The 14,460-nt window shown below is 60.3% G+C and overlaps 2 protein-coding genes across 3 annotated transcripts in view; one reads left to right on the forward strand and one right to left on the reverse strand.

Moving 5' to 3' along the window:
* LOC117001670 (Fanconi anemia group A protein-like) overlaps nt 1–3,589 on the reverse strand; it is a 31,571-nt gene extending 27,982 nt beyond the window's left edge. The window contains 6 exon segments of the mRNA XM_033070136.2: nt 1,402–1,497; nt 1,800–1,840; nt 1,843–1,927; nt 2,080–2,166; nt 3,012–3,121; nt 3,544–3,589. Of these exon segments, the coding sequence (XP_032926027.1) occupies nt 1,402–1,497; nt 1,800–1,840; nt 1,843–1,927; nt 2,080–2,166; nt 3,012–3,121; nt 3,544–3,583 (459 nt within the window). The 5' untranslated portion in view covers nt 3,584–3,589.
* A 3,912-nt stretch (nt 3,590–7,501) lies between these two features.
* Nucleotides 7,502–14,433, forward strand: SPIRE2 (spire type actin nucleation factor 2). Of its 2 annotated transcripts, none has more exons than XM_033070026.1 (15): nt 7,502–7,782; nt 10,607–10,644; nt 10,813–11,172; nt 11,429–11,509; nt 11,587–11,751; nt 11,837–11,923; nt 12,032–12,140; nt 12,217–12,386; nt 12,467–12,617; nt 12,723–12,856; nt 13,001–13,135; nt 13,221–13,288; nt 13,397–13,424; nt 13,607–13,722; nt 13,802–14,433. In XM_033070026.1, the coding sequence occupies exons 1-15, from the start codon at nt 7,569–7,571 to the stop codon at nt 14,016–14,018; spliced, it is 2,073 nt and encodes a 690-aa protein (XP_032925917.1). In that variant the 5' UTR covers nt 7,502–7,568; the 3' UTR covers nt 14,019–14,433. The 2 variants fall into 2 exon arrangements, with proteins under 2 accessions (XP_032925917.1, XP_032925918.1); XM_033070027.2 differs by lacking the exon at nt 7,502–7,782 and adding an exon at nt 8,368–8,786.
* The last annotated feature ends 27 nt before the right edge of the window (nt 14,434–14,460 follow it).

Raw genomic sequence — 14,460 nt, forward strand, 5'->3', positions numbered from 1 at the left:
GGGTTAGGGTTGTAGATGGATCATCATTTAAATTTCAGTGGACAAGGAATGAATATATTCATCTTTTCCCTCTGGAATAATGCTGATTCCACAGATTAAAGAGCAGGGATATCCCAGGAAATAGGTAACACAACTGAGTTCAGGTCTTGTTAATGCAGATCCAGATCCAGATTAAAGAATTGTCTTTTACTCTATTAACTGTTTATTAGTCTCTGTGGAACAAGGTTGCCACTCTCAAGTCCATATCCCAACAGAGCTGGGATTGCAGGAGACTACAGGGAGAGACTCTGCAATCATCCAGGCAGAAAGGCTGATGGACACGAAGGAAAAATGAACAAAAATCTGCACCAGGCATTGCTCCTGTGTGCACCCTGTAACATCACATCCAGGAAATCCTGAGCCAGCAAAACAGCACTGCAGGGTGCACCTGCCAGGGGAAAGGAGGTGCTGCAGCTTCTGACCATTCCAGGCAGAACCAACACCTTCACAAAACCTTCCCACCTTGAGAAGAAGGAGGCATTTGGGAGCCTTGGGCACAGGGAAAAGCCAAAGCCCCAGCAGCTTTCTGCAGTGGCCAGCAGCTGCCTCACACCTGACCCCAAACTCGCCCACATACTTTGTCTTCACAACCTAATTCTTACTGTAACAGCCTCAGTTACAGAGTTATCTCTCACTTATCCCATGTCTGCCCCAGGACCAGGAGATCTTAATCAGCCTGTGAAACACACAGGTTCTATTTTCAGCTCAGAGCAGATATTTGAGAGCAGGGCACAGCCCTTTATCTGGGCAGATCAGCCTTTTCCTCCTTTCCCATGAGAGCAGTGAGGAATCAGAACTGTCCCACTCATAAAAAGCCCTCAACTCCACTCACAGCACCACTTGTCTCCACAAAATACCCAAATGAAATCAAGACATCCCATTTGTGAGGCAGCACAAGCTGTTATCTGCTATCTGGTTTCTTTCTCTGTGACCTCACTTTGTCTTATCACCATTCCCAGGTACACAAAGCACAGAACCAGGATGCCAAAGACACTTGGAATGTTGATGGCAGAGCACATGAAGGGCTCTGGGACTGTGTCACCCCACAGCCAGCTGGGAGAGCACCCCAAAACCAGCACCTGATCACCAGGGTGCTGTCAGTGTGGCAGTTTCCTATAATTCAAGTAATTCCAAACCTTGACTAAGTTGAAATAGCAAAGCCCACTGCAGAGACAAAGAAATTCCCACTGAACTCGCTCTAAAATAAACAAAACCACCAAAAAAACACCCCCACCGTCTGTAATTCAGCTCATGCTTTTGCAAGGTCAGGAAAACCTAAATTCTCAGGAATTCAGAGATGCACATGCCATGGATGAAACCTCATGGCCTGTAACACCACAATGTTTCTCCATGGGTTCTCACCTTCATTTTCCACATTTCCTGGCAGAAGAGGGAGCGACTGAAAATGTTGTTTGCCAGCAAATCCTTCACAGTCTGAAGCAAGCAGGACAACCTCTTCTGGCATCACCCCAGAAATGAAGCAGAAATAATTCCCTTTGTGAACAACACACTCTCAGTAAAACAATTTATTGCTTTGCCCAGTTTGCTGCTTTTCAAAGGGTGAAATGATGGAGAGAATTCAGGGGAAAAACCCAAACTTCTCTTCTTATATATCTTGTACTTCTGCAAGCAAATCGAACAGCTCAGTGAATTATTGTCCGCTCGTGTTTGGGGCTTAATCAGAGCAGATAAACTGGGCTTAAAGCCAAACCTAGCAGTGCTGTTATGTTGATAAATTAAAGATAAAGTTTTCCCCTTACTCTCTGGTCAGAGTTCAGCAGTGGGACTCTCGAGGGCTGGCAGAATCCTGGCAGATCCGCTCCACGTTGGCAGCAGCATTTTTGGCTGCCAGGGTCGCTGTGGGCACGCCCAGCTTGGAGGCCTGTTCCTGCAGGAACAGAGACTAAACAAAACAGCAAAGCAGAGCACTGTCATCACCAGGCAAGAAACAGGACCAGAACAATGAAAATAAAGTAAAACTGGGGTTCACATAAAGGCAAAAATTCAGTGTTGAGGAAAAGCTCTTCCCCACATCTGGGCTGGAAGATGCTCACCTATAAAAGACTCTGGTGACACTTCCTGGTGCTCTGCCCCATCCTGCACACCTGGCTTGGCTGAATCTCCCACCTGGAGACCAAATAAAACCATAAAACTCTTAGATGTCTGTCACACACGTTTACAAACCCCTCCCTGCACTGCTGAGCAACTGAAGGAAAATTGACACGGAGCTCCCACATGGGAATGGAAAAGCACAGATTTCACCTTACAAGAGATGTGTGTTTAGTTATTGTCAGTTATGCAGAAAAAATGAGATACAGGTCAAAGTTCCTCATCCCCAGGGACCAAACAACTCAGCAGCAGCACCAGGAACAGAATTCCTATAATTCTTACCTTTCAAGTCCTTTCTGTGAGGCCATAAATATTTGATGAAACATGTCCAAATGTTGGACCATTTTCTAGTTAAATCCCCTTTTCTTTTTATGAAGGAAATATTCTCTAGAGAAAGACAGATCCTGAACTATGGGAAATATTTGCATTATCTGTTGTAGCTGTAAAATCACTGTGTGAGAAGAGGGAGAATGTGGCTGAATCACAAGAGTGGCTCAAGAAAAGGTTGTCATGAACTCATGTCAGTCAGACATGGTTGGGAACTCAGAGAAAAGCCAAGTCTCTCCTGAATTGTCTTCCCTAGATGAACAAGAAGCCAGTTCTGACTCGAAGGAAAATGTACTGGATTTCCCTTTGTCCCAAAGCCAAACCATGCTTAACCATTTTTAATTTGTAAAATATGGAAAGGAATAACAATGTAATTTCTGCAAAACAGAGCTTTCAACTTCACCTTACTCCTGCTGGGATTTTTTTCCACATATCATGGAAAATGGCATTCCTGGGACATTGGCTCCACAGCCAGCTCCAGCTGGGATCTCCCCTGTCCCAGCCGGGCCAGGCCACCCTGGGTGCCCCGTTCCTACCTCCAGCAGGAGGGCAGCCAGGTCCTGGTGCTGCTCCAGCAGCCGCAGAGCCGCTCCCTGCAGCTCCGCTTCACTCCCGAAGGGGCTTTTCCGCTTCCTGGCTCTCCCTGCTGAGGAGTTTGGGTTTTATTGAGCAGGGTGTTCCCGGGGCACCCCGAAACCACCTCCCGAAATCACATTCCTGCTGCTGTGGGTGAGGGCAGAGCGGTGTGAGGAGAACATACGGGGGACATCAGGGCAGATGTTGTGTACAGGGGGTTTGAGGAAAGCAGAGAAAGGTGTAGAGGACAGATGTTGTGTACAAGGGCTTTAAGGAAAGCAGAGAAACGTGTAGCGGGCAGATGTTGTGTACCAGGACACGGGGCTTTCAGGAAAGCAGAGCGGGTGCATGGAGCGGGAGGTGATTTCGCGGTACAGAGAAGGGGTGTACAAAGGCCGAGCGTGGACATTCACGCCCCCCGTCCCCTCCGCTGTCCCCGCCGGGAGCGCCCAGCGCGGAGCTCGCCCCGGGGCCGCCTCAGCCCTCACGTACCGAGCACGTCCCGCCAGCTCCTCCCGCCCGCGCCCGCCATCGCGGCCGCCGCTTCCCGCCGCACCAGCCCGCGCCGCCATTGGCTGCCGCCGGCCCGGCCCGCCTCACCCATTGGCTGGGAGGGAGGAGGAGAGGCCCCGTCGCCTCTGCCCATTGGCTGGAAGCGCGGGATTGTCCCGCCCCCGCCACCCTCTGCAGTGGCCGCGGTGGGCGCTGCCATGTTGGGAAGGGCGGCGGGAGCGGCGGGAGGGGGACGCGGAGGGTGTGGGGAGACACGGGGGGTCGGGCACCGTGAGGGAACCCGCCCCGCACTGGCTGTGAGCTCGGAGTGTGCGGGACACGGTTCTGAGCCGTGAGGGTGCTGCTGATCCTGGGAGGGAAAGGTTTGTGCTAGAAGGGACCTTAAAGCTCATCCCATCCCACCCCAGTCATGGCAGGGACACCTTCCACTTTGTCAGGCAGCTCCAAGCCCTGTCCAACAAGGCCTTGGACACTTCCAAGATTCAGGGGCAGCCACAGCTGCTCTGGGCACCCTGTGCCAGGGCATGCCCACCCTCACAGACAGCAATTCGTTCCTATTACCCCATCTAACCCTGTCCTCTGGCTGTGGGAAGCCATTCCCCCTTGTCCAGGCCCTTGTCCAAAAACCCCTTTCCCTCTTTTTCCTCAGATCTCTTTAGGTCCAGAATGTCCGCAAAGTCTCACAGAGCAGAATTCCCAGAGGGATTTTCCCATCTGATCTGATCCTTCCTGACAATGAACTGCTGCTGTTGGCCAGCATGGCTTGGAGCAGCAGTGGTGTTTTCTATGGAAAGATGAAGTCCCCAGGGTGAGTCCAGCATCAGGAAGCAGCTCCTGCTGGGATTGGCCATGGATGGTTTATTGCGGTGCTGGGCGGGCAGGCTGTGAGTCAGCAGCACATGATGCCAGCAGCCGGCAGATCCAGCACAGTGTCCGGCATGGACAGTGCCTTGGGATCCCACCGAGTCTGGGGAGTCACGTTCCTGGGTCGCTTTAACCCCCAATGGCATTTGCAAGTTTGTGTCAGCCCCAGATTTTGGGATCCCCACCACATCTGGCCCCACCGTGCATCTGACCAGGAGCTTGGTGTTCCAGAGTGCTCCTGGAGTTTATTCCCGGGGTCCCCAAGGGTGTTCCCAAGGGTGTTCCCAAGGTCCTTGCAATGCCTTCAAGGTCTTCAGGGAGTTTCCAAGGGTGGCCTTTAGGTCCTCATGGTGTCCCCAAGGTCCTCATGGTGTCCCTGAGGTTCCCAAGGGCGTTTCAAATGTCTCCAGAGTGGTCACAAATGTCCCCAAGGTGTCTCTCAGAGTGTTCCCCCTCAAACTCTGGCCATATCCGAGCCCAGCATACAGCAGGAGCAAACTGCTGTAAATGCTCACTCCTTCCATGTTCCCAGTTTATTGCAGCATGGAGGGAAAGCAGGAGAGGCACATCACCCCACAGGTGCTCCATGCGCTCATCCAGGCTTTGTAAGGAATTTTTTTGCATATGGGAGCTGAAACCCACAGGAATGGATTATCCACGAGGAAACAGAGGCACAGGCCTGCTGCAGGCAGCTGGGGAAGGGCTCTGCCTGATCCATCCCAGCTCCCTGCTTCCACATTGCAGGAGCCAGGAATCCAACCCTCCCATAGTGCTCTGACACCATTCCCCAAACACTTCATCTTTCTTTCCCTCTGTTTAACTCTACTTTAATTCTGTTTCCCTCATCCACACACACGCTTGGCTTCTGTTTGAGTTTTCCATGCCGGTAGCTTTTAATTACACGATTCTGTATTAATTACAGATTTACCCAAAGCAAAGGGCTCCTTGCTTTATCATGCAAATGCCTTTGCATGAATCCTGCAGGGTGGGTTTTCCTTCAAACGCCGCACGTCCTCCTGCTCCCATCCCCGACGGTGCCGCCCCGGCTGTGTCTGGAGGCGCTGGAAAGCTGGCACAGCACGGCACGGCACGGCACAGCACGGCACAGCACAGCACAGCACAGCACGGCACAGCCCTGCTCCAGTGGGCAGCACAGGCAGCTTTCCTCCCAGCTCCAAACAGGCTCCAAACCAGGGTAAACAGGGCATTCAAAGCTCTCAGTTCAGACTCACACATCGTGCTCCAGCTGTGCAGGATCCCGTGTGGATCCAGCTGCAGATGAAGCTGGCACCGTGCTCCTAAGTCCCTGTGACACGGTCCCACCTGCCCACGGTGCATTTGAGCATTCCTGGAGGTGCACAGACATCACCTGTACCCCTTCTCCCCTTTCCCACACCCCAGGGCACCAGGCAGGGCTGTGTTTCTCAGTATTCCAGCTCCATTATCCCAGTTTCTTCCCCAAAGATGGAGCTGGCGCTGTTCAGGTTCTCTGGGGTGGGCTCCATCCCACACTCTTTGACAGACCTGTCCAGCCCTGGAGCAGCTCTTTGGCCATGTGGGATGGATGAGCAGCCGTGTGTCAGCTCCATCCCTGTCCCAGCACAGCTCTGGGATCAATCCCAGTTTATGCTCATCGGTTAATGGAGCTGAGACAGGGTTTTATTCTCCTTCCATCATGGAAATGGGAAGCTCATCATGACAAGAGTGTTCATTTGCTCCATTTGACCTTTCCCATGTGTTGGTTGTCCTTTCTGCTCTGTCAGGACAATCCTGCCCTCCCCGTGTGTCTGAAGGAACCAGCTGGTCCCCAAAGGTGATGCTGCTCTAAAGTCAGACTTTCCCAGTGGCTGCAGGATGCCAACCCCACACACCATATTCCCATAGGATATTGTCTCCCTAAAGACTCCAGCTCATCCTGGCACCTTCTGGCCGTGCCCAAACAAAACTCTGGCATCTGGAGCTCTTGTCCTTCCCTCCAGGAAGTTTTCCTGTCCCAGCCTGGCCCCTTCCCTGTGCCAGCTCCTCATCCCAGCCGAGTGCCCAGGGCTCCCCCAGCACCCCACAGGGCAGGTGCCTCGTGGCAGGGATCCCCGTGGTCCCTGGCATCCTGTGTTCCTGCTCTGCTTCCTGCTCGAGTGTCCCCAGGTGACCCTGGTGCCAAGGCCATCATGTCCCTGCCGGTCTGTGCCACATGTGGGCTCAGTGGGACACGAGCCATGCACCACGGCCACCCTGCTGCTCTTGGGGCACAGGGAGGGTCTCGTGTCCCTCGGGGGTGTCACCCAGCCCTGCTCTGCACCCGTGCTGGGCACTGCCCCCATCGCCTGCCCCGCAATCCACATCCTGTGTGCCCTGAACCCTGCACTCTGCACCCAGCCAGCCCAGGGCAGCCACTCCCTGCTGCCAGCCCTGCAGCCTGGGCGGGCCGGAGCGGTGCCGTGCTGTACCGTGCCATGCCATGCCAAGCCATGCCATCGGTACTGAGCTGTTCTGTGCCATGCTGTGCTGAGCTATGCCATGGTGCTGAGCTCTGATGTGCCCTGCTGAGCCATGCGGAGCCGAGCTGTGCCGTGCCACACTAAGCTGTGCCATTCTGAGCCATACCATGCTGTACGGAGCCGTGCTGTGCCGTGCCACACTGCTGTCCCATCCCATTCTGTCCCAAGCTGTGCCAAACAACACCGAGCCGTGCTGTAACGTGCCGCGCCATACCGTGCCATTCCCGACAGTACCGAGCTCGCCGTGCCGTGCCATGTCATGCCCCGCCGTACTGTACCGTTACTGTTCCGTACCGTCCCGAACCGCCCGGCCCAGCCCCGCCCCGCGCCGCTCCGTCCCGAGCCGCCCGGTGCCTCCCGGCGCCGCCGTGGCCCCTCCCGGCGGGCGCCTGCGGCGAGCCCGGTGCCAGTACCGGTGTCGGTGCCAGTACCAGTACCAGTACCGGTGCCGGTGCGAGGGGCGGGGCCTATCCTCACCGCCCCTCCCCTCCCTTTCGTGGCCCCGCCCCCGGCGCGCGCCCAGCGCTGCGGGATGGGGAGCCGGGAGTGGGCGTGGCTTGTTGGGGCGTGGCCCCGCGCGGCCTCGCCCCGTCTCCCCCGCCCGGCGCGCCCCGCCCGCGCTCGGCGGTGCGGGATGGGGCGATGGCGCGGGCGGGCGCGGGGCCGCCGCGGGAGCTGTCCCTGGAGGAGGTGCTGAAGTGCTACGAGCAGCCGCTGAACGAGGAGCAGGCCTGGGCGCTCTGCTTCCAGGGCTGCCGAGCCGCCGCCGCCGCCCCCGTCGCCCCCGCGCCGCTCCGCACCGCCGACATCCGCCTCCGCGCCGACGGCTCCCTCCGCCTGCCCGCCCCGCCGCACGGTGAGCGCCGCCACCGCCGGGGGGGGCGGGAGCGGGCGGCGCCCGGGCTGGGGGGGGGACGGGACGGCACCGCCAAGCGGGGTTTACCGAGGTTTACCGGGGTTTACCGGGGTTTACCGGGGCTTACGGGCACCAGGACTTGCTGGGGTTTACCGGGGGCATCGGGGCTTACAGGCACCGAGAGCGGGGCACCGGGGTTTGCCGGCACTGGAAATTATCGGCACCGCGGGAGCCGGGAGCGCCAGGGTTTACGAAGGTTTAGCGGGGCTTACCGGCACCGACACCCGGGACACCGGGACCTACTGGCACTGAGGCTTGTCGGAGCTTACCGGCACTGGGAGAGGGGCACCGGGGCTTACCGGCACCGAAAGAGAGGCACCGGGAGCAGGGCACTGGAGCTTACCGGCACCGGGATCCGGCACCGGGGCTTTCCTGCTCCAGACCTTAGCAGCACAAGGAACGGGAATCTGAGATTTACCGGCACCAGAGCTTACCGGCACCAGGGCTAACTAGCACCGGGATCTGGGATATCGGGACTCGGCAGCACTGGGGCTCGCCTGCACCAGGAGTGTGGCGCTGGGATTTACCCGCCCCGGTACTTGCTGGGGCCGGCAGCAGCCTACGGTGCTTACTGGCACCGAGACTTCTTGGTACCGGAACCCGGGGCATCGGGACTTAGCAGCACAAAGAGCAGGGACCCGGGACTTACCGGCACCGGGAATTACCGGCACCGGCAGAGGGTGCTGCGCCAGCCTCGGGGACGCGGAGGGACCGGGGGTATCGGCATCGGGGTGACCCGCAGAGGCCCCGGCGGGAAGGACTGGCAGGGAAGGACCGGTACCGGAGTGGCAGATGGGCAGGAGAAGTGGCACCGGAGAGGGGAACAGGCATCGAGGCACCGGCAGCAGGGCAGCAGCGCAGGGGCTCACCAGAGAGACTGGGAGGACAGGAAAAGGGGTGGTCCCAGCACCGGGGAGCAGGAAGGTGGCACCGGAGGGATGAGGGTGAGCCCCAAGGCCTGGCCCTGGCAAGGGGGACTGACACCAACTCTGCCGGTATCGGTGGAAGGGGTGGCCTGGGGCCTGGGCGAGGGGGTGGGCTGGTGACTTTGGGGTCTGGGACTGGTGTGGCACTGGTACTGGCACCAACAAGGTCACTAGCACTGGGTGTCCCAGTGAGGCTGGAGCCAAATGTGGGTGTTTGTGTGGTCCTGGCACCCACTATGGGGCTGCAGGACACACAGCAAGGACAGATGGACCAACACATGGACACCCACACGGCACATCCACGGGCACCCATCGCCCACATCTGCACTGCAGGGGACCTTGTCCCCCACTCCAGGCCCCGGGAGTGGCACATGGGACAGCCCCATCCCTGACCTTTGGCCTCCCAGCCATCCTTCCACACGTGGCTTGCACTGCCAGGTATGGCTGTGACGGTTCCAGAGTGGCACCAGGCTGGCTGCCAGCGGTGACACCGGTGGCTCGACGCCACAAGGAGCACTTGGAGCGTGGCCAACGCCTCCACCCGTCTCGGCCCACGGCGAGGCCACCGGGGATGGCACCTGGTGTTGTGGGGTCACTGCCTGGCCTCACTCACAGGGGGCAGGGACACTGCAGGTCACTGTGTGTCCTCAGCACAGGTGGCTCCATGCCCAGGGCAGGGACACGCACAGACATGGCACGTGCCCGTGGCAGCTGGGCATGGCGTGGTCACACCGGCTCCGCTGGTCCTGCATGGGAATGGCCCCACACCCTGCCCTGAGCCACCACAGGGCTGGAGCCGGTGTCACCTGCCAGTGCCACCTATCAGTGCCACTGTGCCACCTCCTGCTCCCAGGCTGCGTCTGTGCCAACCTGAGCCATCTCCCCAGGGATGAACCAGTGAAGCTTTCACCGGGAAGCCTGAGGATGGGAGGGCTCCAGGTGCCTCTGGGTGCCACTGCAGGTGGTGGCACCAGCCTGGCACATGCCTTTGGAGCTCTCTCAGGGCACAGGGCTGGGTCTGGGCTGGGTGAGCCAGCAGCACCCTCTAGAACCACTCCCAGCCCCTGTCCTATGGGAATTTCCCCCTGTGACTGGGAGGAGCTGCTGGGACCCACCAGGTGGCATCCAGGTGCTGGCACTGCAGTGGGAGCCAGGCACAGTCCAGGACATGTTTTTTTGATGTGTGTGGTACCATGGCAGGGCTACCACTCGTGCTGGCTTTCCTGTCCATTCCTGGCTTGCACACTCTGGCAGACAACTGGCACATCCTGGTGGCTGCCGCATTGATCAGCTCAATGCAGAGCTAATGATGAGGGAAGCAGAGCAGGGAGCTCTGGGGACACTGCAGAGGCCACTCTATTCCTTTTCCTGCAGCTGCCAGGAGGGTTCAAGCTGCCCACAAGCATGTCCTGGGCTCCCCGTGTGTGCCATGCTCCAGCTGTGGCTGCCAGTCCCCACACTGCTGGTGCCCACAGTGTCAGTGCCCACATCCCAGAGGGGTGCAGGGGGCATCCCCCCATGGATGCAGAGCTCTCAGCTCCCTCCAGCCCTGGAGGTGAGGGGTACATGGGTGCTTGTGCCCCCTCAATGTGCCCTTTGGGAGGCTGTGCCAGCACTGCCTGATAGCAGGGCTCAGGTGCAGGTGCCCACTGTCCCTTGGAGTCATGCCCTGAGACCAGGACAGCACAGGATGAGCCAGGGAAGGGATCCCAGCTGGGGGAGGAGCAGTGGGGATGTGAGCAGCTCAGGGTGTGGGTACCACATCCCTGGGTGATGCGGGGTGGGGTACTCAGCTCGGAGCTGTGGGTACCAGTGCTGACTCTGCCCTCCTCCCCCAGACCTGCCCGCGCTGCTGACGCCCTCCGCCGAAGCCCAGGTACGTGGGGCACCCGTCTGCCATCACAGCTCGGTACGGGCTGGGCACAGCCTCCTGTCCCCCTCGCCCGGGGGTCACAGGTCCTGGGACGGGACCCCGCACCAAGGAGGGGACGGAGACAGCTGGTGCCAGAGTGCGTGCTGTCCCCAGCCGGTGCTGTCCCCGCAGATGGTGCAGTCGCTGGGCTTTGCTGTGTACCGGGCGCTGGATTGGGGGCTGGACGAGAACGAGGAGCGAGAGCTGAGCCCGCGCCTGGAGCAGCTCATCGACCTGATGACCAACAGCGACTCGGAGGACAGCGGCTGCGCCACGGCCGACGAGGGCTATGGGGGGCAGGATGAGGAGGAGGAGGGGGGCGAGGGCCCGCCTCGCTCCGTGCGCACCTTCGGGCAGGCCATGCGCTGCTGTGCCGCCCGCCTGGCCGATCCCGCCGGCGCCCCGGCTCACTACCAGGCTGTCTGCCGCGCCCTCTTCGCAGAGACCGTGGAGCTCATGGCCTTCCTCGCCAAGATCCGCGATGCCAAGGAGGTGAGCATGGGTGCCTGCTGGCACCACAGCCCTGCTGGGGAAACCACTGCAGTGACAAGGGACTGGGGACACTGCTGTGCCCCCTCTGCCGATCCCAACCACGGCTGCTGGTGCCGGTGTTTGGCCTCTCCCAGACTGCTATGCTGGCTGGGAATCAGGAACTGGGGTGCATCTCAGTGCTGCAGCCCCATGGCACAGTCCTGGCTGGACCTTCAGTGCCACCAGAACAGGGTGACAGCATCTTGTGCCTCAACAGCTACTGCAGAAGCTGAAGGAGGATGAGGAAGAGGAGGAGCGGCCGGCGGCAGAGCTGGGCAACCTGCGCAACACAGACTGGGTAGGGCAGCGTGGCCGGGCACGAGGGCTGTGCTGGTCACAGGTGGGTACTGATGCTGTGTCTGTGTGTCCCCCCAGGCCCGGCTGTGGGTGCAGCTGATGAGGGAGCTGCGGCACGGTGTGAAGCTGAAGAAGGTGCAGGAGAAGCAGTTCAACCCTCTGCCCACCGAGTACCAGCTCACGCCCTTCGAGATGCTCATGCAAGACATCCGTGCCCGCAACTACAAACTCCGCAAGGTCATGGTGAGCGTGGCCACCGTGGCGGCCCCTCACCCTCCATCCTGCCACCAGGATGCCAGCAGGAAGCACTGACCCCTTCCCTCCCCAGGTGGATGGAGACATCCCCCCCCGGGTGAAGAAAGATGCTCACGAGCTCATACTCGACTTCATTCGCTCCCGGCCCCCCCTGAAGCAGGTGAGTGCCAGCACTGGGCACCTCCCTGGCATGACAGTGTTGGTGGGTCCCATGGGTGCCATCCCTGAGCCATGGCCACAGCTGAGGTGCCATCTGTGCATCCCACAGGCATCAGAGCGGCGGCTGCGGCCGCTGCCCCAGAAGCAGAGGACGCTCCACGAGAAGATCCTGGAGGAGATCAGGCAGGAGCGGAAGCTCCGGCCCGTGGAACAGAAAGGTACCGGTGTCCCCTCCCTGCTGTGCTGTGTCACCTGTGTGCCCATCCCCATGGTGCTGAGCCCGTCCCTCTGCAGGATACAGCTCCTTGCCCTGCATCCCACACGCCTGTGCTGGCCGCCTGAGCTCCAGCTCCTGCCTCGAGCTGTCCCGGTGCCCAGCCAGCGCCGTGCCCCCGCGCCCACGGCCACGCGTCCTGCTCAAGGCACCCACCCTGGCTGAGATGGAGGAGATGAACCTCTCCGAGGCAAGGGAGAACCTGTGGATGTGGGGAGACACGGGGGGTGCCAGGGTGCCCTTGGTGACACAGTGCCCATGGCCTTGCAGGACGAGGACTCTCCGGCCACGGAGGTGCCGCTGAAGCGGGATCGCTCCTTCTCAGAGCGGGACCTGGCACAGCTGCAGAGCCAGCTGGGGGGTGACCAGGCTGTGCCCCAGGACCCAGAGCCGCTACAGCCTGAGCCCCGGCCCCGCTCAGGTACTGCCAGGGGTCCCCATGCCCCAGGGGTCTGTGCCACGCCTTTCAGCAGTGGTGGCACCAGGTAACATGTCCTTGCCGTGGCCTCCCTGTCCCTCCCTGCAGGCTCTGTCCCTGCCAGCTGCCACCCACTGCCAGATGGCCCAGCACTGCCCAGGGCTGCCCTCGGCGCTGTGGAGGAGAGGCCAGAGGATGGATCCAGCGCTGCCCCTGCCAGCAGCTCCAAGCACCTCTGGCTGGTGGGTTCTGGGGGCTGGGGACACCAGGCAAGCATGACTGTGGGCACATGGAAGCCTGGCACAAGGACACATGGTGGCTGGGAGGTCCTTGTGCCAGAGACACTCTGCCCCTGTGCCACAGTGAAATCCCACCCTGTCCCACAGGAGTTCAGCCACCCCGTGGAGAGCCTGGCCCTGACTGTGGAGGAGATGATCAACGTGCGCAGGGTGCTGGTCAAGGCTGAGATGGAGAAGTTCCTGCAGAGCAAGGAGCTGTACAGCAGCCTGCGGAAGGGGAAGGTGGGAATGGGGACGGTGGGCTGGAGGGACTGGGGGCCATGTGTCCCCACCCACCCACCCTCAGCTCAACCTGCTCTGCCCACAGGTCTGCTGCTGCTGCAGGGCCAAGTTTCCTCTTTTCTCCTGGCCCACGTCATGTTTCTTCTGCAAAAGGTGAGCATGTGCCAGACTGTCCCATGCTGTGCTGTGTCACAGGGCTGAGAGGGCAGCAGCAGGGTCCCCACAATGACCCCTCTCACCCACCTCTCTCTGTGTCCCTAGGTCTGTCTGTAGCTCCTGCAGTCTAAAGGTAAGGGACTGGCTCTGGGCAGTGCCCGTGTCCCTGTCCCATCCCACTCCACTCCTGTCCTGCCGTGTCACTGCACCTACCTCTGACCCATCTCCATCCCTGCGTGCCCTATCCCTATCCCAACTCGGTCCTACCCCATCCTTGTCCCTGTCCACCCCGCCCTGACTCCCGCATTCCGGCAGATGAAGATGCCTTCCAAGAAGCTGGCTCACATCCCCGTCTACGCGCTGGGCTTCGAGAGCCTGCCGGGCTCGCTGCTGCCCAAGGCCCCGCCGCTGCGCCGGAGGGAGCCCTTCCAGTGAGTCCCTGAGCCTTCCTCTCCCCCTGCCCTCCTCCTCCTCCGCCGGCGGGGGCTGACGGGGTGCCCTGTGCCGCAGCTCGCTCTCGGGGCCGTGCTGGCGCCGGGTGGAGGAGGAATTCCCGCACATCTACGCCCAGGGCTCGGTCCTGCGCGACGTCTGCTCCGACTGCGCCGGCTTCGTCACCGACGTGGTCAGCTCCAGCCGCCGCAGCGTGGCCGTGCTCAACGCCAGCGCCGCGTCCCGGCGCCACGCCAAGGCTCGCTCCCTCTACAGCGACGCGTGGCTCAAGTGAAGGGCCGGGAGCCCCGGTGACGGTCGCCACGGGGGTGCCGGTCACCCCGGCACAGCCCCCCGATGTACATATATACATAGGATGGATACACACAGCTTCTATATTTATATACATTATGGACCAGGGGTCAAAAGGACCCGTTCCCGCTGTCCCCGCCGTCCCCTTCTGTCCCTGCCGCCAGCCTCCGAGGGGATGCATCCTGCTGTGGGACACCTGCAGCCCCCGGGAGGACGGATCCCGCTGCGGGACAGCTCTTGAGGGATGGATCCTGCTGTGGGACACCCACAGCCCCTGCGTTCGCCCCCCGGCCCCGCTTCTGTGCCAAGCCCTGGCTGTGCCGGGGTGCCCGGTGCCCTGGGCTGGCATGGCTGTTCTGTATGTCCCCTCCATAATAAACCCGCTGGGCTGCCCTGGGGCTGCGTGCCTGCTCCTGAGTGCCTGA

The sequence above is a fragment of the Catharus ustulatus genome, chromosome 11 (genome assembly GCF_009819885.2).
Source record: "Catharus ustulatus isolate bCatUst1 chromosome 11, bCatUst1.pri.v2, whole genome shotgun sequence".
Taxonomy (NCBI): Eukaryota; Metazoa; Chordata; class Aves; order Passeriformes; family Turdidae; genus Catharus; species Catharus ustulatus.

Bases quoted from the DNA above. Each gene is read 5' to 3' on its own strand.
- SPIRE2 (XM_033070026.1), top strand. From the start codon at position 7,569: ATGGCGCGGGCGGGCGCGGGGCCGCCGCGGGAGCTGTCCCTGGAGGAG. The intron at 11,752-11,836 runs GTGAGCGTGGCC...TTCCCTCCCCAG, and splicing joins ACAAACTCCGCAAGGTCATG to GTGGATGGAGACATCCCCCC. The intron at 13,723-13,801 runs GTGAGTCCCTGA...CCTGTGCCGCAG, and splicing joins CGCCGGAGGGAGCCCTTCCA to CTCGCTCTCGGGGCCGTGCT.